The sequence below is a fragment of the Rhinoraja longicauda genome, unplaced genomic scaffold, assembly GCF_053455715.1.
Source record: "Rhinoraja longicauda isolate Sanriku21f unplaced genomic scaffold, sRhiLon1.1 Scf000463, whole genome shotgun sequence".
In the NCBI taxonomy this organism is placed as follows: Eukaryota; Metazoa; Chordata; class Chondrichthyes; order Rajiformes; family Arhynchobatidae; genus Rhinoraja; species Rhinoraja longicauda.
This window is the reverse complement of record NW_027601680.1, coordinates 9898-33049: the sequence shown is the minus strand read 5'-3', so window position 1 is coordinate 33049 and position 23152 is coordinate 9898. Positions and strand designations below refer to the sequence as shown.

General features: G+C 45.7%; 1 protein-coding gene across 1 annotated transcript; it reads left to right on the top strand.

Annotated features, from left to right (window-relative positions):
• Positions 1–1009: 1009 nt before the first annotated feature.
• LOC144591002 (glypican-6-like) lies at positions 1010–22880 on the top strand. Its single transcript, XM_078395349.1, has 3 exons — positions 1010–1401; positions 16566–16724; positions 22462–22880. The coding sequence occupies exons 1-3, from the start codon at positions 1251–1253 to the stop codon at positions 22878–22880; spliced, it is 729 nt and encodes a 242-aa protein (XP_078251475.1). The 5' UTR covers positions 1010–1250.
• Positions 22881–23152: the final 272 nt, after the last annotated feature.

The window sequence follows — 23152 nt, the reverse complement described above, 5'->3', positions numbered from 1 at the left end:
TCCACTTCTGCAGTTGATTATGATCCTGCTGTAATCTTAGCTAATCCCCTTCACTGTCGTCTACACCACCTGTTTTGATGTTATTGGCTAAATTTATAAACCATTGATGTGATATGCAAACTTATAAACTATAAGAGATATGAAAAGAATTGGAGAAAGTGGAGAAATTGGAGATGGCGTTGAGGTAGAATGATCGAGTTAAATAGAGGAGGGGCTGAATGGCCTTCGACTACCTATTTCTTAAGAAGGGGAGTTTATATCATGGGGGTGGACTGGTGGTGTTTTCGACGGGGGGGGGGGTGCGTTATCGTCTGTGTTTTCATTCATAAATTCATACGTTCTGGGAACAGTATTAGGCCTTTCAGTCCATCAAGTCTGTCTTAAGTATAAGAAAATAACTGCAGATGCTGGTACAAATCGATTTATTCACAAAATGCTGGAGTAACTCAGCAGGTCAGGCAGCATCTCTGGAGAGAAGGAATGGGTGACGTTTCGGGTCGAGACCCTTCTTCAGACTGATGTCTGTCTTCCTGTCTCCACCTATATCCTTCCTTTGTCCCGCCCCCCTGACATCATTCTGAAGAAGGGTCTCGACCCGAAACGTCACCCATTCCTTCTCTCCCGAGATGTTGCCTGACCTGCTGAGTTACTCCAGCATTTTGTGAATAAATCAATAAGTCTGTCTTAAGTCTACTCGTCCATTCCCTCTCAACCCCATTCTCCTGCCTTCTCCCTGACACCGCACTAATGAGGAATCAATGCAATGTGGGTGCAGATGGGACCGTGCACCAACAATGCGGTCCTGTGTCCGCGGGAGGGTTGCGGGTTGAGGGAATGGGCGGCTTTGTGGGGAATGCTATTCACAAGCAAACATCGGGCCCACCCCCGTGCTCACTCCAACCATTCACTGCCCGGCCCCCGTCTGATGGACGTGGGCTTGGGCCAATTACAGCGCCGCAAAGTTAGTCTGGGCGCCGGGGAAAGTTTGCTGGAGTGGGCGGGCGGATCCAGGGCGCCCGCAGACCACCGCACTCTCTCTCCCTCACACGGTGGCTTGGAGCCCATGGGTGCAGCCGCGGCCTGTGTGTAGCGCCGGTACTGTCTTTGAAGCGGCGACCCGGTGATGGAGTCGGGCTGAGCCGCGTGTTGCCGCCGTCTTTGTGCCCGCCCGCCCGCCCGCCGGCGGTCGCGGCCCCAGCCCCAGCCCCCCCAGGTCCAGCCTCCCAGCCCCAGGCCGGCAAGGCCTCGCAATGTTCCCGCTCCGCGCCGCCGCCTTGGCCCTCGCTCTGCTCTGCCAGCCCGCTCGACCCGACCTCCATCCTCGCAGCTGCTCAGAGTTGGCCAAACTTCTCAGCCCCCGGGGACATGGTGGCCCCGGGCCCTCCAGGGACCTGGCGGCGGGTAAGTGGTGGGGACCGACCGGGGCAGCGGCTTCCTCCGAGGGGAGCGGCCGGCGGGCGGGCGGGCGGGACAGGGCCCAAATTTCGGTGTCGAGGAACTTCAGCAGCACGATGAGGGAGTCCGTTATCGGCCCGAAGCTTCAGAAGGGAGGAGCAGCGGTAACTCGGGAGAGGCTCGGCGGAATTTAAAGAGGATAGGCCGGAGGGGTGAGGGGCGACATTGCTTCCTCCTGGAGGGGTGAGGGGCGACATTGCTTCCTCCTGGAGGGGTGAGGGGCGATATTGCTGCAGCCTCCTGGAAGATGCCGTGTATTCAAGTTGTGAAGCAGTTTAGCTTCAGCATGTCCAGGTGGTTCTTTCTCCCAGTGTGACAGGCAGCTTCCCCTTTCACCCCGCCCCAGCTGAGTGCTGCAATTACAGGCCGATCATCAGTTGGCGAAAAATAAATATTGTAAAAAATGTTTTAATCCTGAATTCCAATGGGTGTTTCCAGTTGTAGAACTTTTGGTTATTGCGCTGACGCACAGGATGATTAAGCACAGATTTTAGAATTCTAGCTATATTCACCACACGGAACATAGAGGGATTGTTTGCAGTGAATTCATGCAACTCGGCTCTGAGGCTTCTGAAGGGTCCCGACTCGAAACATCGTCTATCCATTCTCTCTAGAGATGTAGCCAGATTCGTAGAGTTCCTCCAGCACTTTGTGTTTCCTGCCATTTCTTGTGTGTTTCAGTATATTTACTCAGCTTAATTTGTGAGTATATCTGCATGTGCCTTACTCTGCTTGTATATGTCTTTTTTGTGTTTAGAACATAAAACTTAGGGAATAGGGCACAGAGTGCTGGAGTAACTAAGTAGGTGAGGCAACATCTCTCTGAAAATGGATAGGAGATGTTGGGCCCCTTCTTCAGATTGATTGTGTGTGTGAGGGGGGGGTTGGAGTACTGGAAGCAAGGACAAATCAGGCCAACAAAACCTAGGACAAATCAGGACCGGCAACAGATGACCTCAGGCAGGGAGGTTCCCGAGACGCTGATTGTTGGGAAGAGCGAGGGGAGGGGGCTGTTTATAGAAGTTGCCTAAAATTAGAGAATTCAATGTTCATACATCTGGGTTGTAAGCCACCCAAGCGAAATATGAGGTGCTGTTGCTCCAATTTGTTTGTGGCCTCTGTGGCAATGGAGTAGGCCCAGGACAGAAAGGTCCGAATGGGAAGGGGAGGTGAACTGGTTAGCAACCGGGAGATCCAGTAAGCCCTGGCAGACCGAGCAAAGTGTTCAGCGAAACAAGTTTCCAAATTTATGCTTGGTCTCGCCGATGTATAGGAGCCTACATCAGGAACACTGGATGCAGTAGATGAGTTTAGAGAAGGTGCAAGTGAACCTCTGTCTCACCTGGTTGGACTGTCGGGGTCTCTGGATGGCGTTGAAGGACACCTCCTGCACTTGCAGGGTAAACTATGTGGGAATGGGGTGGTTTGGGTGGGAAAGGATGAGTGAACCAAGGAACTGCGGAGGGTGTGATCTTTGCAGAAGATGTGGGATTATATTGGAGGTGACAGAAATGTCAGAAGATGATGTGTTGTATACAGAGGCTGGTGGGGTGTAAGGTGCGGACCAGGGGAACTCTATCCTTGTTGCAGCTGGTGGGAGGGGGAGCTAGAGCAGAACTGGGGGACACAGAGGAGGACATCTCGGCTGTCCCTGCATGGGAAAACTCACCTTGGCAGCAGATGCGACTGAGGTGGAAGAATTAACAGTAGGGGACCGCTTCTTTGCAAGAAGCAGGGTGTGAAGACGTTTAGTCCAGATAACTGTGGGAGTTGGTAGGTTTGTAGCAGACGTCAGTTGATGGTCTGTCTCCTGTGATCGAGACGGTGAGATCAAGAAATGGGCGAGAGGTATCAGATATAGTCCATGTGAATTTGAAGGCAGGTGGTAAGTTAATGGTGAAGTTAATGAAGTCCATGAGTTCTGCATGGGTGCAGGAGTTAGCTCCGATGCAGTGATTGATGTAGTGGAGAAAGAGTTCGGTGATAGGGCCGGTGTATGCCTGGGACAAGGACTGTTTAACGTAACCATCAAAAGGCAGGCATAGACACAAAATTGTGTTTTCGTGGCACAGCTGTAGAGTTGTTGCCTTACAGCGATTGCAGCGCCGGAGACCCGAGTTCGATCCGGACTACGGGTGCTGTCTATTCGGAGTTTGTATGTTCTGCCCATGACTGCGTGAGTTTTCTCTGAGACCTTCGGTTTCCTCCCAAACTCTAAAGACGTACAGGTTTGTAGGTTAATTGGCTTGGTGTAAGTGTAAATTGTCCTTAGTGTGTGTAGGATAGTGTTAATGTGCGGGGATTGCTGGTCGGCGCGGACTCATCTGTAAACTAAAGTAAACTAAACTAAAAAAGCTGGAGTAACTCAGGCAGGGTCAGGCAGCATCTCTGGAGAAAGGTTTGAAGAAGAATCTCAGCCCGAACGTCAACTATTCCTTTTCTCCCGTTATACCGACTTTTTGTGTCTATTTTCGGTTTAAACCAGCATCTGCAGTTCCTCCCTACACAAAAGGCAGGCATAGCTGGGGCCCATGCAAGTGCCCATGGCTACACTGTTAACTTGAATAAAGTGAAAGGAGTCAAAAGAGAAGTTATTGAGGATGAAGACAAGTGCCTTTTTGTTCTTCCCCACCTCTTCCAGCTTGCTTACAGCCTCCCACTGCTCCACAATCAGGCTGGAGAAGTAAACCAGTATCTGCAGTTCCTTGTTTTTACATTTTAAAGCAGTTAGATGTGTCTTGAGCCATGTCTTTCTGGACATTTTACCTGTCCTTTCATGTCCTCTGTGACTGCTAGTGAATTAGACAAATAGTACAACCTGTGGACATGTAGTGCTTCACACATCGAATGGTGTATGTGAATCTAGCCAGTGGAGTATTTGTTAGGGCATAGATTTTTCAAATTCTGAGAATGTTAAGCAAAGAAAAAGAACCTTTTAATGATTACAAATATTGTGGGGTTTTGTTTTGAAAACAAATTTTTGGCATTTGTTGAGGTAATATTTATGGACAGATCTGCTTGCAGTTTTGTATTTGCCCAGATGAGTTCAAACATGCTTAATCAGAACTTTCCATCTTAACACTCACCAACTTAAATTGTTTATCCTTTGCTGGCTAAATGAAATGCTGGCAAATGTAATTAAACCACAGCTATTTTCTCTTATCTATTTCATCTTTTCTCTGTTGTGCCTCTTTTTAGACCTGTTGCTTTTATTTCTTGTTTTGAATGGCCAAAAAGGTTACATTCTCCCCATGAACAAAGGACCTGGCTATTTTGCTCGAGTTGTTGAGGGATCACCAAAGCCTTCTTCATTTGCAGTGTAATTCCGCAGCGCTTTCAACAATATCACAAATGCATGACTGAATAGCAGAAAAATGCAGAATGTTGAGAGCATTGAACTGTGTCTCAGCACCTCAGGGCTGTATGCTTATTCTGCTTTACTCTCCATGACAGCGTGGCTAAGCACAGTTCCAATGCCATCTACAAATTTGCTGACAACACCACTGCTGTTGGCTGAATCAGCGAGGTGATGAGTTAGTGCACAGGAGAGAGATAGAACACCTGTAAATGTAAATTATAAATGTAAATTGTTTATTAGTGTGTGTAGGATAGTGTGAATGTGTGGGGATCGCCGGTCAGTGCGGATTCGGTGGGCCGAATGGCCTGTTTCTGAGCTGTATCTCTCAACTAAACTAAACCTGGTTGAGTGGCGCTGTGACAACAACCTCTTGTTCAGCGCCCACAAAATCAAGGAATTGATCGTTGACTTCCAAAAGGGACGTTGGGAGAGCACATGCCAATGACAATAGACAATAGGTGCAGGAGTAGGCCATTCAGCCCTTCGAGCCAGCACCGCCATTCAATGCGATCATGGCTGATCACTCTCAATCAGTACCCCGTTCCTGCCTTCTCCCCATACCCCCTCACGCCGCTATCCTTAAGAGCTCTATCCAGCTCTCTCTTGAAAGCATCCAACGAACTGGCCTCCACTGCCTTCTGAGGCAGAGAATTCCACACCTTCACCACTCTCTGACTGAAAAAGTTCTTCCTCATCTCCGTTCTAAATGGCCTACCCCTTATTCTTAAACTGTGGCCCCTTGTTCTGGACTCCCCCAACATTGGGAACATGTTTCCTGCCTCTAATGTGTCCAATCCCCTAATTATCTTATATGTTTCAATAAGATCCCCCCTCATCCTTCTAAATTCCAGTGTATACAAGCCCAATCGCTCCAGCCTTTCAACATACGACAGTCCCGCCATTCCGGGAATTAACCTAGTGAACCTACGCTGCACGCCCTCCATAGCAAGAATATCCTTCCTCAAATTTGGAGACCAAAACTGCACACAGTACTCCAGGTGCGGTCTCACCAGGGCCCGGTACAACTGTAGAAGGACCTCTTTGCTCCTATACTCAACTCCTCTTGTTACGAAGGCCAACATTCCATTGGCTTTCTTCACTGCCTGCTGTACCTGCATGCTTCCTTTCATTGACTGATGCACTAGGACACCCAGATCTCGTTGAACTCCCCCTCCTCCTAACTTGACACCATTCAGATAATAATCTGCCTTTCTATTCTTACTTCCAAAGTGAATAACCTCACACTTATCTACATTAAACTGCATCTGCCATGTATCCGCCCACTCACACAACCTGTCCAAGTCACCCTGCAGCCTTATTGCATCTTCCTCACAATTCACACTACCCCCCAGCTTAGTATCATCTGCAAATTTGCTAATGGTACTTTTAATCCCTTCGTCTAAGTCATTAATGTATATCGTAAATAGCTGGGGTCCCAGCACCGAACCTTGCGTTACCCCACTGGTCACTGCCTGCCATTCCGAAAGGGACCCATTTATCCCCACTCTTTGCTTTCTGTCTGTCAACCAATTTTCTATCCATGTCAGTACCCTACCCCCAATACCATGTGCCCTAATTTTGCCCACTAATCTCCTATGTGGGACCTTGTCGAAGGCTTTCTGAAAGTCGAGGTACACCACATCCACTGACTCTCCCCTATCAATTTTCCTAGTTACATCCTCAAAAAATTCCAGTAGATTTGTCAAGCATGATTTCCCCTTCGTAAATCCATGCTGACTCGATATGATCCTGTTACTGCTATCCAAATGCTCAGCAATTTCGTCTTTTATAATTGACTCCAGCATCTTCCCCACCACTGATGTCAGACTAACTGGTCTATAATTACCCGTTTTCTCTCTCCCTCCTTTCTTAAAAAGTGGGATAACATTTGCTATCCTCCAATCCACAGGAACTGATCCCGAATCTATAGAACATTGAAAAATGATCTCCAATGCTTCCACTATTTCTAGAGCCACCTCCTTAAGTACCCTGGGATGCAGACCATCAGGCCCTGGGGATTTATCAGCCTTCAGTCCCATCAGTCTACCCAAAACCATTTCCTGCCTAATGTGGATTTCCTTCAGTTCCTCCATCACCCTAGGTTCTCCGGCCCCTAGAACATTTGGGAGATTGTGTGTATCTTCCTCAGTGAAGACAGATCCAAAGTAACGGTTTAACTCGTCTGCCATTTCTTTGTTCCCCATAATAAATTCCCCTGCTTCTGTCTTCAAGGGACCCACATTTGCCTTGACTATTTTTTTCCTCTTCACGTACCTAAAAAAACTTTTGCTATCCTCCTTTATATTATTGGCTAGTTTACCCTCGTACCTCATCTTTTCTCCCCGTATTGCCTTTTTAGTTAACTTGGTCATTGATGGGTCAGTGAGCAGTTTATTTGTAGACCTAGCTTTGGTAACATTTTTCGCATTTGGATGTTATGCATTTCCTCTGCTATTGGTTGGTTAATAGGTGATCACAACTTTAACATTGTGTAGGAAAATAACTGCAGATGCTAGTACAAATCGAAGGTATCACAAAATGCTGACTCAGCGGGTCAGGCAGCATCCCTGGAGAGAATGAATGGGTGACGTTTCGGGTCGAGACCCTTCTTCAGACCGATGTCATGGGGGGCGGGACAAAGAAAGGATATAGGTGGAGACAGGAAGACAATCGGAGAACTGGGAAAGGGGAGGGGAAGAGAGGGACAGAGGAGCTATCTAAAGTTAGAGAAGTTAATGTTCATACCGCTGGGCCCAGCGAAATATGAGGTGCTGTTCCTCCAATTTGCGGTGGGCTTAATATGACACTGGAGGAGGCCCATGACAGGAAGGTCGGACTGGGAGTGGGAGGGGGAGTTGAAGTGCTCAGCCACCGGGAGATCAGGTTGGTTAAGGCGGACTGAGCGGAGGTGTTGAGCGAAACGATCACCGAGCCTGCGTTTGGTCTCACCGATGTAGAGAAGTTGACATCTGGAACAGCGGATACAATAGCTGAGGTTGGAGGAGGCGCAGGTGAATCTCTGCCTCACCTGGAAAGATTGTTTGGGTCCTTGGATGGAGTTGCGGGGGGAGGTAAAAGGACAGGTGTTGCATCTCCTGCGTTTGCAGGGGAAAGTGCCTGGGGAAGGGGTGGTTTGGGTAGGAAGGGGCGAGTGGATCAGGGAGTTACGGAGGGAACAGTCTCCGCGGAAAGCAGAAAGGGGAGGAGTTGGGAAGATGTAGCTAGTAGTGGGATTCCGTTGGAGGTGACGGAAATGTTGGAGGCACGAATCTCAAACATAATGAGGTGGAGTAAACATAGAAACATAGAAAATAGGTGCAGGAGGAGGCCATTCGGCCCTTCGCGCAAGCACCGCCATTGTGATCATGGCAGATCATCCACAATCGGTAACCTGTGCCCAACTGCTCCCCATATCCCTTAATTCCACTAACCCCCAGAGCTCTATCTCTCTTAAATTCATCCAGTGATTTGGCCTCCACTGCCCTCTGTGGCAGAGAATTCCATAAATTCACAACTCTCTGTGTGAAAAAGTTCCTTCTCACCTCAGTTTTAAATGGCCTCCCCTTTATTCTAAGAGTGTGGACCATGGTTCTGGACTCGCCCAACATTGGGGACATTTTTCCTGCATCTAGCTTGTCCAGTCCCTTTATAATTTTATATGTCTCTATAAGATGACCAAGGTAAGATACCAAGGAGATGGAGATACCAAGGAGATGGAGAGCTTTAGAGCACCGGTTTCCAGACCCCCACTCCCTCATCTTCACCATGGATGTCCAGTCACTCTACACTTCCATCCTCCACAAGGATGGTCTTGAAGCCCTCCGCTTCTTCCTCGACCGTAGAACCAGCCAATCCCCATCTACCAACACTCTCCTCCGCCTAGCAGAGCTGGTTCTTTCCCTTAATAACGTCTCCTTTGACTCCTCCCACTTCCTCCAAACCAGAGGCGTAGCTATGGCCACTCGCATGGGCCCTAGCTATGCCTGCCTCTTTGTCGGGTACGTTGAACAATCCCTGTTCCAGACATACACTGGCCCCATCCCCGAACTCTACCTCCGCTACATCGACGACTGCATTGGTGCTACCTCTTGTACCCATGCAGAACTCACTGACTTCATACACTTCACTTCCAATTTCCATCCTGATCTTAAATATACTTGGACTATCTCCGACATCTCCCTACCGTTTCTGGACCTCACCATGTCCATCACAGGAGACAGACATCTACTATAAACCCACTGACTCGTACAGCTAACTCAGGCTGTTTGGGCACAAACAGTTTTATTTTTAAATTAATATACTAAACTTATTGAGCTTTGTTAATACTTCTTACCCCAAGAATCTGGGCTTGTCGTGTCTAAATGTGCTATAATCACCCTTTACATTGCACCACCTCTTTACATCTTTTACATTTGTGGCAAAAGACTTTCATTCCTGATCTTTGGGTGCAAGTTATGCTCCATTTTGCTGGCTGTCATGAGCAGAATTTTACTCAGTTATGATTCTGTGGTATTGGCCCAGCTTTTGTTTTCCTATTCTCTCTCTGGTTGTGGGAGGACATGCTCAGCTTGCCTGCCAGCCGTCCTCTTGTCTGTGAAAATTATTTTCTGATGTTTACACTCGAACTGATCCCATTGACCAGATAAACTTGTTTACAGCTCATCCCAAGGTTGCCTTGGTTTTACCTTCTGAGACATTCCCCTGCCCTTGCAGTTTAACACTTCTGACAAAGGAACAATCTGAAATGTCATTCTGTTTCTCTTCCCACAGGTGCAGCCTAACATGCTGAGCGTTTCCAGCACTTTTTGCTTTATTAAATATTTCACTGCATTTTTTTCCACAGTGATTCCACCAATTCCGGTTTCACTGGAGTGTGTTTTTCTCCACATGGGTAATGAGAGGTGTGGTTCAGTTTTCATTGGCTCTTGCTGCTGTGATGTGGGTGTACTGACATTGATTCGTACATTCTTACCCCCCTTTCACCTGTGTTCTCAGGAGAGGGCTTGTGGCGGTGAGGAATCCGAATGTTATGTTGATACTTCCCAGAGGTCGTCGACTTGGCTGCACTTTGGTTCTCAATCAATATTCAATGTGGAAATGCAAAAGTCCCAAAAATTGTATGAAGTCATGGTTGGTAACTAAACCCGCAGATGTGTTTCAATTGGCTGTTGATTAGTTTAGTTAGAGGGTGTGACCACATGGAAATGCTGAAATCACACTGCAATGGTGATGAAGGTATTATTTTCAATAGGAAGATGCTGAAAAAAATAGTGTTTTCCTTTAACTTGGTATAATGTAATAACTAAAATTACAAAATTAATGAGAGCTTCTACTGCATACATATGTTAACACAAGGAATGTGGGCACTAATGTGCACAACGGTGTCAACACGAATAATAAAGTGAAGGCGACAGTCTTGGGTTGACATGGGGAGTCTACGTTGAGATTTTGTTTTGGATCAGGCATTTTGGCAAAGAGTGAATCTCCATGTTCATTCAGTTTTGGGTTAAGGTTAGGATAGACTCTAGTGGTATTGAACATATCCAGTCCCAGACTCAAGCAGTCCTGAAGTTGACCCTTAGCATTATCGGACAACTGCTGTTTTACTCTCTTTGTTGCTGCCTCCTGCTTCCATCGCCAAGGCAGCAGGAGCAGTGCTGTCAGATGGACCCGACTGGCCAATATGTGGGCAAGGCATGGAGCGACAGGCATACTTGGTAGTCCAGCAGTGACCCAGAGTTTTGTCAAACTGCATAGCTCAGGAGTAACCAGCGAGTTACTCCCGCATTTTGTGTCAAGCTCAGGAGAAATGCTGGCAGTGTTTGTAGCAGGTTCCTGGACATCACCGGCGATGATGAACAGGGCATCAGCATTGCTGTCTCAGAGCTGATGGAGTATAATCCGTCCAGTCAACTTTTCATGGTTTGGGGAGGGGGGGGGGGGGGGGGGGGTGGTGGTGTCGTAGGTAGACCACCAAATAGATGGGTTGAGGTGAATTGCCTCCGGAAATAAAAGAGATGGCTTTTTATGAAAGCCTTCTAGGTCAGAGCAGTAAGATTGAGCTCAGACTGTCACACCGGTCGATCCGTGTAATAAATGGAGGAGACCTCAGGCTGTCCAGAAGGGCCAGGTGAGTCAGGATGAGCCATTTTTCAGTGAAAAGCAGAACTCTACAGTCGCCCATCGCCTTGCTCTGCCCCGCAAGGTTGTTCCGGAGTGATTGAAATTAAGTCTATGTGCGCTGGGGACAGGTGGGGGACAGAATCCCTGTGGTTTCAGTTACACCTGGAGCCCCCCCCCTCACCTTGTTTCGTTCCTACTGTGCCGGTAATACTAGGTGCAATAAAGATCAGTACTTCTGGCAGTTCCTGTGAGAGCAATGATGAACATGAGATTTTCAGCGCTGAAGCTAATAAATTTCTTAGTGCTGGAGCTGATGGAAAAGAAAAATCATCAAAGGCTGCTCTATCTGTTTTTAGCAGAATGTCTCATAAAATGTCCTCACTATCTTCAGTCAACATACTCTTAATTCTAAAGACAGTTGCATTCTGAGGGCAATCCATGCTGCGGTTTCTCAGCTTCTGTTTTAGTCATAGAGTGATACAGCGTGGCAACAGGCCTTTCGGCTCATCTGGTCCACAACACATCCCAGCTGCACTAGTTCCACCTGCCTATGTTTGGCCCATACCCTTCTAAACCTACCCTATCCAAGTACTTGTCTAATTGTTTCTTAAAAGTTGTGATAGTCCCAGCCTCGACTACCTCCTCCAGCAGCTCGTTCCATACACCCACCTCCCTTTGAATGAAAAGGCTACCCAAAGAATCCTATTAAATCTTTTGACCTTCACATTGATTCCATGTCCTCTGGTCATCGATTCCCCAACTCTGGGCAAGAGACTCTGTGTGTCTACCCAATCTATCCTCTCATGATTTTATGCACCTCTGTGAGATCACCCCTCATCCTCCTGCACTCCAAGGAATAGAACTCGAGCCTACTCAACCTCTCCCTGTAGCTCAGACCCTCGAGTCCTGGCGACATCCTCGTAAATCTTCTCTGTACCCTTTCCGGCTTGACAATATCTTTCCTATAACATGGTGCCCAGAACTGAACACAATACTCTAAATGTGGCCTCACCAACGTCTTAAATAACTGCAATCTGGTCTCCCAACTATACTCAGATTTAAACAGATTTTGAAGTGACAGCTTTATGGTTTGTGGTTTGAGAGTGTGGTTTGTGCACACAGGTCATCAAAGGAAGTTGTTTCTTTTTATGTGCCTGCGCAGCTTTGAAATATTTTATGCACACAGTTGTAAATCAGAATAATCTTTTCACCACGTTGACCTCGAAAACAACAGCAACTTAGATTTAGCAGAAAGTTTCCCAGGAGTGTAATCAGACAAAAACTGACACTGAACGAAAGACCTGTGTGTTAGGACAGCAACTAAAAGCTTGTTGAGAGGCAGATGCTTAAGAAAAGTCTTGAAGTAGACAGGTTTTGGAAGTGAGTTTCAGAGCTGTACTGGTATGATGTTGAGTTTGACTGAAATCAGCAAAGGGTAAAAATATTGAAGTTCGTACTGTAATTGAAGTTTACAACATACTTTTCTGACTTTGACTCTCCATTTTGTCATATTCTTGAGTTCTTTTGTGGTCTAATGTTTGTAGTGATGAATTCATAATACTGTGCCGTGGTTCGTTTAGAATATGCAGCTTACAGTATGTTCCTATATTTTAAAGCACCTAAAGTTTTTCGAGGATGTAACAAGTAGAATGGATAAGGGAGAACCCGTGGATGTGATGTTTCTGGCAAGGTCCCACACAAGAGATTAGTGTGCAAAATTAGAGCACATGGTATTGGGGGTAGGGTATTGACATGGATAGGGAATTGGTTGGCAGACAGGAAGCAAAGAGTAGGAACTAATGGGTCCTTGTCAGAATGGCAGGCGGTGACTAGTGTGGTGCCTCAAGGCTCGGTGCTGGGACCCCAGTTATTTACAATATTTAATAACGATTTAGACGAGGGAATTAAATGTGACATCTCCAAGTTTTTGAATGACACAAAGCTGGGTGGCAATGTGAGCTGCGAGGAGGATGCCATGAGGCTGCAGGGTGACTTGGATAGGTTGAGTGAGTGGGCAGATGCATGGCAGATGAAGTATAATGTGGATAAATGTGAGGTTATCCACTTTGGTGGCAAGAACAGGAAGGCAGATTATTATCTGAATGGTAGATTAGGGAAAGGGGAGGTGCAATGGGACCTGGGTGTCCTTGTACATTAGTCACTGAAAGTAAGCATGCAGGTGCAGCAGGCAGTGAAGGAAACTAATGGCATGTTAGCCTTCATTGCGAGAGGATTTAAGTTTAGGAGCAAGGAGGTCCTAATGCAGTTGTATAGGGTTCTGGTGAGACCTGGAGTATTATGTGCAATTTTGGTCTCCTAATTTGAGGAAGGACATTATTGCTATTGAGGGTGTGCAGCGTAGGTTCACCAGGTTAATTCCCGGGATGGCGGATCTGACATATGATGAAAGAATGAGTTGACTGGGCTGGCATTCACTGGAATTTACAATGATGTGAGGGGATCTTATAGAAACATAAAATTCTTAAAGGATTTGACAGGCAAGATGCAGGAAAAATGTTCCCGATGTTGGGGGAGTCCAGAACCAGGGGTAACAGTCGAAGAATAAGGGGTCAGCCATTTAGGACTGAGATGAGGAAAAACAATTTCACCCAGAAAGTTGTGAATCTGTGGAATTCTCTGCCACAGAAGGCAGTGGAGGCCAATTCATTGGATGTTTTCAAGAGAGAGTTAGATTTAACTGTTGGGGCTAAAGGAATCAAAGGATATGGGGAAAAAGCTGGAATGAAGTATTGATTTTAGATGATCAGCCATGATCACATTGAATGACAGTGCTGGCTCGAAGGACTGAATGGCCTACTCCTGCACATATTTTTCTATGTTTCTATGTTTTCTAATTTTTTTTCTAAAAGCACTGTCTTGGGTTCAAGAATGGTATATTGGAGTTTTACAAGGCCTTTTAATTCCTCTTAAAGTGCCTCTCACTACATACAAGGGTGGCACGGTGGCACAGCGGTATATTTGCTGCCTTACAGTGCCAGACTCCTCGGTTTGATCCTGCCTACGGGTGCTATCTGCACGGATTTTGTAGGTTCTCCTTGTGACGTGCATAGGTTTTCCCGGCAGCTCCGGTTTCCTCCCACATTCCAAAGACGTAAAGGTTTGTAAGTTAATTGGCATGGTAAAATTATAAATTGTCCCTAGTGCGTGTAGGATATTGTTAGTGTGTGGGGAACTCTAGTCGGCGCGGACTCAGGGGGCCGAAGGGCCTGTTTCCACGCTGTATCTTGAAACTATCTCAACTGCCGCAGTGTCCGTGCTCAACACGATGCCAAGTTACACTAATCTCTGCTTGCCCATGATCCATATCCCTCCATTTACTGCATATTCATGTTCTGATCCAAAAGTCTCCAAAATACCACTATTGTATCTGCCTCTATCACTACTCCTGCAACGCGTTCCAGGAACCCACCACTTTCTGTGTAAAGAATTTGTACATTGTTAATTTTGCCCCTCTCACCGTAACTTGTTATCAACTAGTCTGACATTTCCCTCCTGAGGAAAACGTTTCTCAATGTCTACCCAATCTATGGCTCTCGTAAAAAGGCACACAGTGCTGGAGTAACGCAGCGGGTCAGCCAGCATCTCTGGGGGGGTGATAAAATGAAACACAGTGCTGGAGTAATGCAACGGGTCAGCCAGCATCTCTGGGGGATGATAAAAGCTGGAAGAGAGGAGGTTGATACAGGCGAGGGGGGGAATTTTGCTTGGCAGATGGTTTGACAAAGGCCAGAGATGAAGAGATAGAAGGCGTGAGGGACATGCTAGTTGTCCAGCTAGAGGAAGGAGTGCAGGTGGAAGGGGAGAAATAACAGTCCAGATGGGGCCCGGGGAGGAGGGGGGGGGGGGGGGGGGGGGGGCGGGAAGTGAGAGGGGGCTTTTTGTAAATAACTAAAATTGGAGAATTCAATGTTCATACTGTTAGGTTGTAAGCTAACCAAATAGAATATAAGGTGTCCTTCCTCTAGTTTGCATGTGGCCTGTTAGTCTCTTGAAAAGTGTTATTGGGGCTTGCTTGTTTATGGGGGTATCCAGAAGTGGCGCATTTGGAACACGGGAATGGCATGTAAATGGAATTCAACAGGTGATTTGAATGAAATCAAAAGTAATAATTTTGTGTTGGGACTAGTCAGAAAAGTTAAATTTATATTTACATGGAACCTGAACAAATAGCAAACAGGATGATGATGTTTCTGAACTGATTATGGTTCTGAAGAAGAGTCTCGACTTGAAACATTTCCTTTTCTCTAGAGATGCTGTCTGACCGCCAGCTTTTTGTGTCTATCTTTGGTTTAAACCAGCATTTGCAGTTCCTTCCTATACAGATGATGTTTCTGTTGACAGGTGGAAGAAGGAAAGAGGCGGGGGGTGGTGGTTGAATGAGTGTTTGAGGAACATTGATACTGGTCAAAGTATTTTTAAACATCGAGCTATTCTACCATTTAGTAGATCATAACTGATCTGTTTTAAACTCCAAACCTCATGGCTCCTCCCTGAGTTTAATGTCGCTTGTATTCACTGGAATTTAGAAGGATGAGAGGGGATCTTATAGAAACATATTAAATCATAAAAGGACTGGATAAGCTTGATGCAGGAAAACTGTTCCTAATGTCGGGGGAGTCCAGAACCAGGGGCCACAGTTGAAGAATAGAGGGGAGGCCATTTAAAACTGAGGTGAGAAAAAACTTTTTCACCTAGAGAGTTGTGAATTTGTGGAATTCTCTGCCACAGAAGGCACCAGAGGCCAATTCACTGGATGAATTTAAAAGGGAGTTAGATAGAGCAATAGGGGCTAGCGGAATCAAGGGATATGGGGAAAAGGCAGGCAAAGGTTACTGATAGTGGATGATCAACCATGATCACAATGAATGGTGGTGCTGGCTCAAAGGGACAAATGGCCTCCTCCTGCACCTATTTTCTATGTTTCTATGAGGTTGTGTTGCAGCTGTGGTTCTGATAGAACTCATTTTCAGTGTCTTGAGGTGAAGCCAATCTTCAATTGGTCTTTTTATTTTTTTGCAATGTTCACTAGCTTTTAATGATTTCTATACATTGACCTTTATTTTATTATTCAACCGTGTTTCCAGCTTTACATACTTTTGAAAATATTCTTCAATAATCTTCGATGCAAACTGAATGATCTCATGCTTCCGTGATCACAGATCAGTGATCACAGCTTCCTACTGGCATCTCTGTTGCCAACTAGATTATGGGCAGTAAACTTAGATCTACAGCCCTCACCCCTTTCATCCAAGTTTGAATTTTATTTAAAAAGTAGACGTTGTGGCCAAATAAACCTGCCCAAATATTCAATTAGATAATGGCTAATGCTGTTTCCCACCCATTTCTTTCAGCCAAGCTTCGTATTGCCCTTTCAAAGCCCATTATCTTGATCTCCTCCATCATTTACCTCCTGACAGCTTCCGTATCCAGGCTATTTCATTGTCTGTAATTCCATTTGTTTCAATTTGTTTTTAGACCTTTTAGGATTGGTGCTGGGGTGTTAGCTCAGATTATGATGTATGCCAGATAGATCCTTCACAGATCCACAAACATGCTATGGGCTCTGGAAATAGACATCAAAGTAAGAATCTCTTTCACTTGCTGCCAGGAGATCACTTGAAGGTGTGTCCTCAACTCCACACATGCTGTACCTCTGAAATGGAAGAGAAGCTCAGCCAACAAAGCCAGCAAGAGTTCCGCAAAGAAGTGTTGGAGACGAGCAATGCGCTGCACTCAACCTTTGCTTCCAGATATAGGAAATTTGATGGTAAGTCTAAGGGAGAAATATAATTTAATGGGAATTTAATAAGTGCTCCTGTCGGTGGGGTAAATAGTGGAGGGATTGATATATAATTGTAGTTTGCCACATTAATATTTATATTGTTTTTGCCAGTGATGTCTGGATTGTTGCAAGCTCTAAATGATAAAACAACATTTGTTTACACGTGCACCATGTATGGGAATTGTTTATGCTTCAGAGCTGATAGACGTTGCGGATATACGATTGCATGCAGTGAATGGTCGTGGGCTATTTGACAGTTAAAGTGGTTTGGTGGAAGGCCAAACGAGCTGGGAGAGCTGTTAATAAAGGATGATCAATGCAGTGGTGATGAGTGATATTGGCTCAGTCGCTTACAAAAGGGAATCGGTTTGAGAGGAGATGGGAAATAGACAATAGGTGCAGGAGTAGGCCATTCGGCCCTTCGAGCCAGCACCGCCATTCAATGTGATTATGGCTGATCATTCACAATCAGTACCCCGTTCCTACCCTCTTCCCATACGCCTGACTCCGTAATCATTAGGAGCTCTTTCTAGATCTCTCTTGAAAGCATCCAGACAATTGGCCTCCACTGCCTTCTGAGGCAGAGAGTTCCACAGATTTACAACTCTCTGACTGAAAACATTTTTCCTCATCTCCGTTCTAAATAGCCTACCCCTTATTCTTAAAATGTGACCTCTGGTTCTGGACTCCCCCAACATTGGGAACATGTTTCCTGCCTTTAGCGTGTCCAATCCCTTAATAATATTATATGTTTCAATAAGATCCCCTCTCATCCTTCTAAATTCCAGTGTATACAAGCCTCGTCGCTCCAGTCTTTCAGCATATGACAGTCCCGCCATTCCGAGAATTAACCTAGTGAACCTACGCTGCACTCCCTCAATAGCAAGAACGTCCTTCCTCAAATTTGGAGATCAAAACTGCATACAGTACTCCAGGTGCAGTCTCACTAGGGCCCTGTCCAACTGCAGAAGGACCTCTTTGCTCCTATACTCAACTCCTCTTGTCACAAAGCTTCATTAGCTTTTTTCACTGCCTGTTGTACCTGCATGCTAACTTTAAGTGACTGATGAACAAGGACGCCCAGATCTCTTTGTACTTCCCCATTTCCTAACTTAACATATGCCTGCCTCTTTGACGGGTACGTCGAACAATCCCTGTTCCGGACGTACTGGCCCCATCCCCGTACTCTGCCTCCGCTACATCGACGACTGCATTGGTGCTACCTCTTGTAACCATGCAGAACACACTGACTTCATACACATCACTTCCAATTTCCATCCAGAAGGCAGTGGAGGCCAATTCTCTGAATGCATTCAAGAGAGAGCTGGATAGAGCTCTTAAGGATAGTCAGGGGGTATGGGGAGAAGGCAGGAACGGGGTACTGATTGAGAATGATCAGCCATGATCACATTGAATGGCGGTGCTGGCTCGAAGGACCGAATGGCCTCTTCCTGCACCTATTGTCTATTGTCCTGCCCTTAAATATACTTGGACTATCTCCGACATCTCCCTCCCGTTTCTGGACCTCACCATCTCTATCACAGGAGACAGACTAGTGACTGACATCTACTATAAACCCACTGACTCGCACAGCTATCTGGACTACACTCTTCCCACTCTGTCTCCTGCAAAATGTCTATCCCCTACTCCCAATTCCTCCGTCTACGCCGCATATGCGCCCGGGATGAGGTGTTTCACACTAGGGCATCACAGATATCCTCATTCTTCAGGAAACGGGGCTTCCCCTCTTCCATTATAGATGAGGCTCTCACTAGGGTCTCTTCTACATCCCGCAGCTCCGCGCTTGCTCCCCCTCCCCCCATTCGTAACAAGGACAGAATCCCCCTCGTTCTTACCTTCCACCCCACCAGCCAGCGGATCCAACAAATCACCAACATTTCCGTCACCTACAACGGGACCCCACCACTGGCCACATCTTCCCATCCCCTCCCCTTTCTGCGTTCCACAGAGATCGCTCCCTCCTTAACTCCCTGGTCCTCTCGTCCCTTCCTACCCAAACCACCCCATCCCTGGGCACTTTCCACAGCAACCGCAGGAGATGCAACACCTGTCCCTGTACCTGTCCCCTCAACTCCATCCAAGGACCCAAACAGTCTTTCCAGGTGAGACAGAGGTTCACCTGCACCTCCTCCAACCTCATCTATTGCATCCGCTGCTCTAGATGTCAACTTCTTTACATCGGCGAAACCAAATGCAGGCTCGGCGACCGTTTCGCTCAACACCTTCGCTCAGTCCGCCTTAACCAACCTGATCTCCCGGTAGCTGAGCACTTCAGCTCCCCCTCCCACTCCCAGTCTGACCTTTCTGTCATGGGCCTCCTCCAGTGCCATAATGAGGCCCACCGGAAATTGGAGGAACAGCACCTCATTTTTCGCTTGGGCAACTTGCAGCCCAGCGTTATGAACATTAACCTTTCCATTTTTAGATAGTTCCTCTGCCCCTCTCTTCCCCATCCCCTTCCCAGTTCTCCCTCTATCTTCCTGTCTCCACCTATATCCTTCCTTTGTCCCGCCTCCCTGACATCAGTCTGAAGAACGGTCTCGACCCGAAACATCACCCAAACTTCTCTCCTGAGATGCTGCCTGACCTGCTGAGTTACTCCAGCATTTTGTGAATAAATACCTTCGATTTGTACCAGCATCTGCAGTTATTTTCTTACACCTTCCTGTTCTTACCACCAAAGTGGATAACCTCACATTTATCCACATTAAACTGCATCTGCCATGCATCTGCTCACTCACACAACCTGTTCAAGTCACCCTGTATCCTCATAGCATCCTCCTCACAGTTCACACTGCCACCCAGCTTGATGCCATCCAGAAATTTGCTAATATTACTTTTAATCCCTTTATCTAAGTCATTAATGTATATTGTAAATAGCTGCGGTCGCTGCATCGAGCCTTGTGGTACCCCACTAGTCACTACCTGCCATTCTGAAAGGGACCCATTAATCCCCCCTGTTTGTTTCCTGTCTGCCAACCAATTTTCTATCCATGTCAGCACCCTACCCTCAATACCATGTGCTCTAATCTTGCCCACTAATCTCCTATGCGGGACCTTATCAAAGGCTTTCTGAAAGTCCAGGTACACTACATCCACTGGCTCTCCCTTGTCCATTTTCCTAGTTACATCCTCAAAAAATTCCAGAAGATTAGTCATGCATGATTTCCCCTTCGATAATCTATGCTGACTCAGAACGATCCTGTTACTGCTATCCAAATGTTCTGTAATTTCTTCTTTTATAATTGACTCCAGCATCTTCCCCACCACTGATGTCAGACTAACTGGTCTATAATATCCCGTTTTCTCTCTCCCTCCTTTCTTAAAAATGGAATAACATTAGCTACCCTCCAATCCACGGGAACTGATCCTGAATCTATAGAACATTGGAAAATGATCACCAATGCATCCACGATTTCTAGAGCCACTTCCTTAAGTACCCTGGGATGCAGACCATCGTGCCTTGGGGATTTATCAGCCTTCAGTCCCATCAGTCTACCCAACACCATTTCCTGCGTAATGTGAATTTCCTTCCATTCCTCCGTTATCCTAGAACCTCTGTCCACTACTATATCTGGGAGATTGTTGGTGTCTTCCTTAGTGAAGACAGATCCAAAGTACCTGTTCAACTCGTCTGCCATTTCCTTGTTCCCCATAATAAATTCACCTGCTTCTGTCTTCAAGGGACCCACATTTGTCTTAACTATTTTTCCTCTTCACATACCTAAAGAAATATTATGTTAAAGTTGTGTATAGGGCCCATTATAGAAATGATACTGGAAGACTGTATAAATCGAGAGATAATGTGGACTCAGAAACGCACTGCACTTTAATTTAGATTGGGTCTGTTAAGTTGGTAAAGGCACCCGTGAGGACGACTTCATGAATTATATTTGAGAGATTTCTTTGAGCTGTGCATTGAGGAAGCTACCAGGGACCAGGCTGCTTTAGATTGTGTACTATGTAATGAAAGCAAATTAATATTCACACATTAAATTAATATTGCCTTGGGAAAGAATGACCAAATATGGTAGAATTTCAAATTCTGTTTGAAGGTGAGAAACTTAGATATGAAGTTAGTGTCCTCAAACTAAATAAAGGCAGTTATAATGGTATGAAGGTTGAATTGGCTAAATTATTCTCAATATAGTCTGAATAGTGGCAGACATTTAAGAAGTCAAGTCAAGTCAAGTCAATTTTATTTGTATAGCACATTTAAAAACAACCCACATTGACCAAAGTGCTGTACATCTGATTAGGTTCCAATGAAAAAAAAAAAGAAACATACAGTAGCACGCAAACAGTTCACAGCGCCTCCTCAATGAGCCTCAAAGAAGAACTCAGTGGTCAAGCATCATTTATGTTGGCAAAGGGATAGTTGGCATTTCGCGTCGACACCGTTACTGAGATTGTAACGGCAAGATCGCCTGTATGTAGAAGTGAGAGGAGTGGGTGAGTCGGAGGCAGGTTGGTGATAGGTGGAAACTATTAATGAAGTGTTGATGGGAGTGCAGAGACAAAGGCTATCCTATCCTATACAAGCCTCTGTCTCAACTCTCATCCTCCCCACCTGGGATATGCAGAGGTGGAGGGATAGCAAAGCCGGGCAGTAAGTATCAAAGGGAATCTGCAAATTCGTCAGGCATGTGACCAGGAAAAGTACAAGAAGAGATGGACTAATTAGAGAGCAAAAGGAAAATCTAATCAGAGGCAGATGCCTTGCCTGAGGTGGTAATTGAGTACCTCGGATGAAGGAACTTCAGCCTGAAACATTAAAACTTGTTTCTCTTTCTGAGTGCTGAGAGTCATATAGCACGGGGACGGGTCTTTCAGCTTCCTACGCCGACCATAATGCCCCATCTACACTAGTCCCACCTTCCTGCACTTGGCCCATATCCCTCTAAACCTTTCCTTTCCATGTACCTGTCCAGATGTCTTTTAAATGTTGTTAACTACCTCTAACTACCATCTCTGGAAGCTTGTTCCATATACCCACCACCCTCTGTGAAAAAGTTGACCTTCGGGTTCCTATTAACTCTTTCTTCTCTCACCTTCCAAAACTTAGTGTTTTTTATGTAAGATTCCAAAATAAGTAGTTTTTGATTTTCATTGCCTTTACTTTAGTCTTCATCGAGCAAGAGGTTTGTGTAAGAGTCTGAACAAAGGGAGATAAAATTGAAGTTCTGCATGGGCTAAAAACTGTTGAGGAATTGCGAGTAGGGGTCCAAGTGACCAGAGGACGTGGTTTGTGATGAGATGCATTTTGTGTCATATCTGGTCTTGGGGAAAGTTTTAACGTGACTTTGTTGGAATATTGAATGTTTGGGAGGCAGATGAGGTGAAGGCAAATTTCTTGGTGATTTTCAATTGCTAATTGTTTGCCACCATAGATTTAACCAGGATTGGTTAAATATTCTCCAACACTGGAGAAAAGGTGTGAAGAACAGTGCTAATCTGGTGAAGAGCTGACGGAGTGGTGAAGGCTGAGTGCATTCCAGTGTTGCAACCGTTCACTATAATAACTTAAAAAAGGGAGCATGTGTCATTGTTTACAAATTCTGATAAATCTATCTACTTCACTGTTTAATCTGCCAGTTACTTCGTTACAGCGGCTATGATGTTAATAGTTGAAATCTGTTTGCGTTAATCAATAATCATCAAATGATAGATGCTAACAAAACTAATTCATTCATTTCCACAGAATTTTTCAAGGAATTAGTAAATAATGCTGAGAAATCCCTAAATGATATGTTTGTACATACTTACGGCATGGTTTATAAGAAAAACGCAGACGTGTTCCAGGACCTATTTAAAGAGTTGAAGAAATACTACATGGCTGGAAATCTAAACTTGGAAGACATGTTGAATGACTTCTGGGCTCGTCTTCTGGAGCGGATGTTTCGGTTGATAAACCCTCAGTACCATTTCACGGAAGAGTATCTGGATTGCATTAGCAAATATACGGAGCAGCTGAAGCCATTTGGAGATGTGCCACGCAAACTGAAACTCCAAGTGACAAGGGCATTTATTGCAGCGCGGACATTTACACAAGGCCTGAGAGTTGCAAGAGAGGTGGTGAGCAAAGTATCCACAGTAAGTCAATTGTTTCTTTGTTTGTGAAATAAGAATCACATCCAGACTTTGATATTTATCACTTCACGCTCAACCGTATTGCAGGTTCACTTTCCATGGACATGCAAATTTTCCCACAAAACTGCATTTTCAACTTTCATGATTTCAAACTATAGTTTAACGGTAATTGACAGTCTATTTTGCATTGCTTCGCTTCATTTACAATTACTGCATCGAGTGGTTGTTTTACTGTTAAAAATTGTTTCAATGCCAGGTATGGTGATTGTGGTATTAATATGGGCCAGAGACAGTGGTGTGAC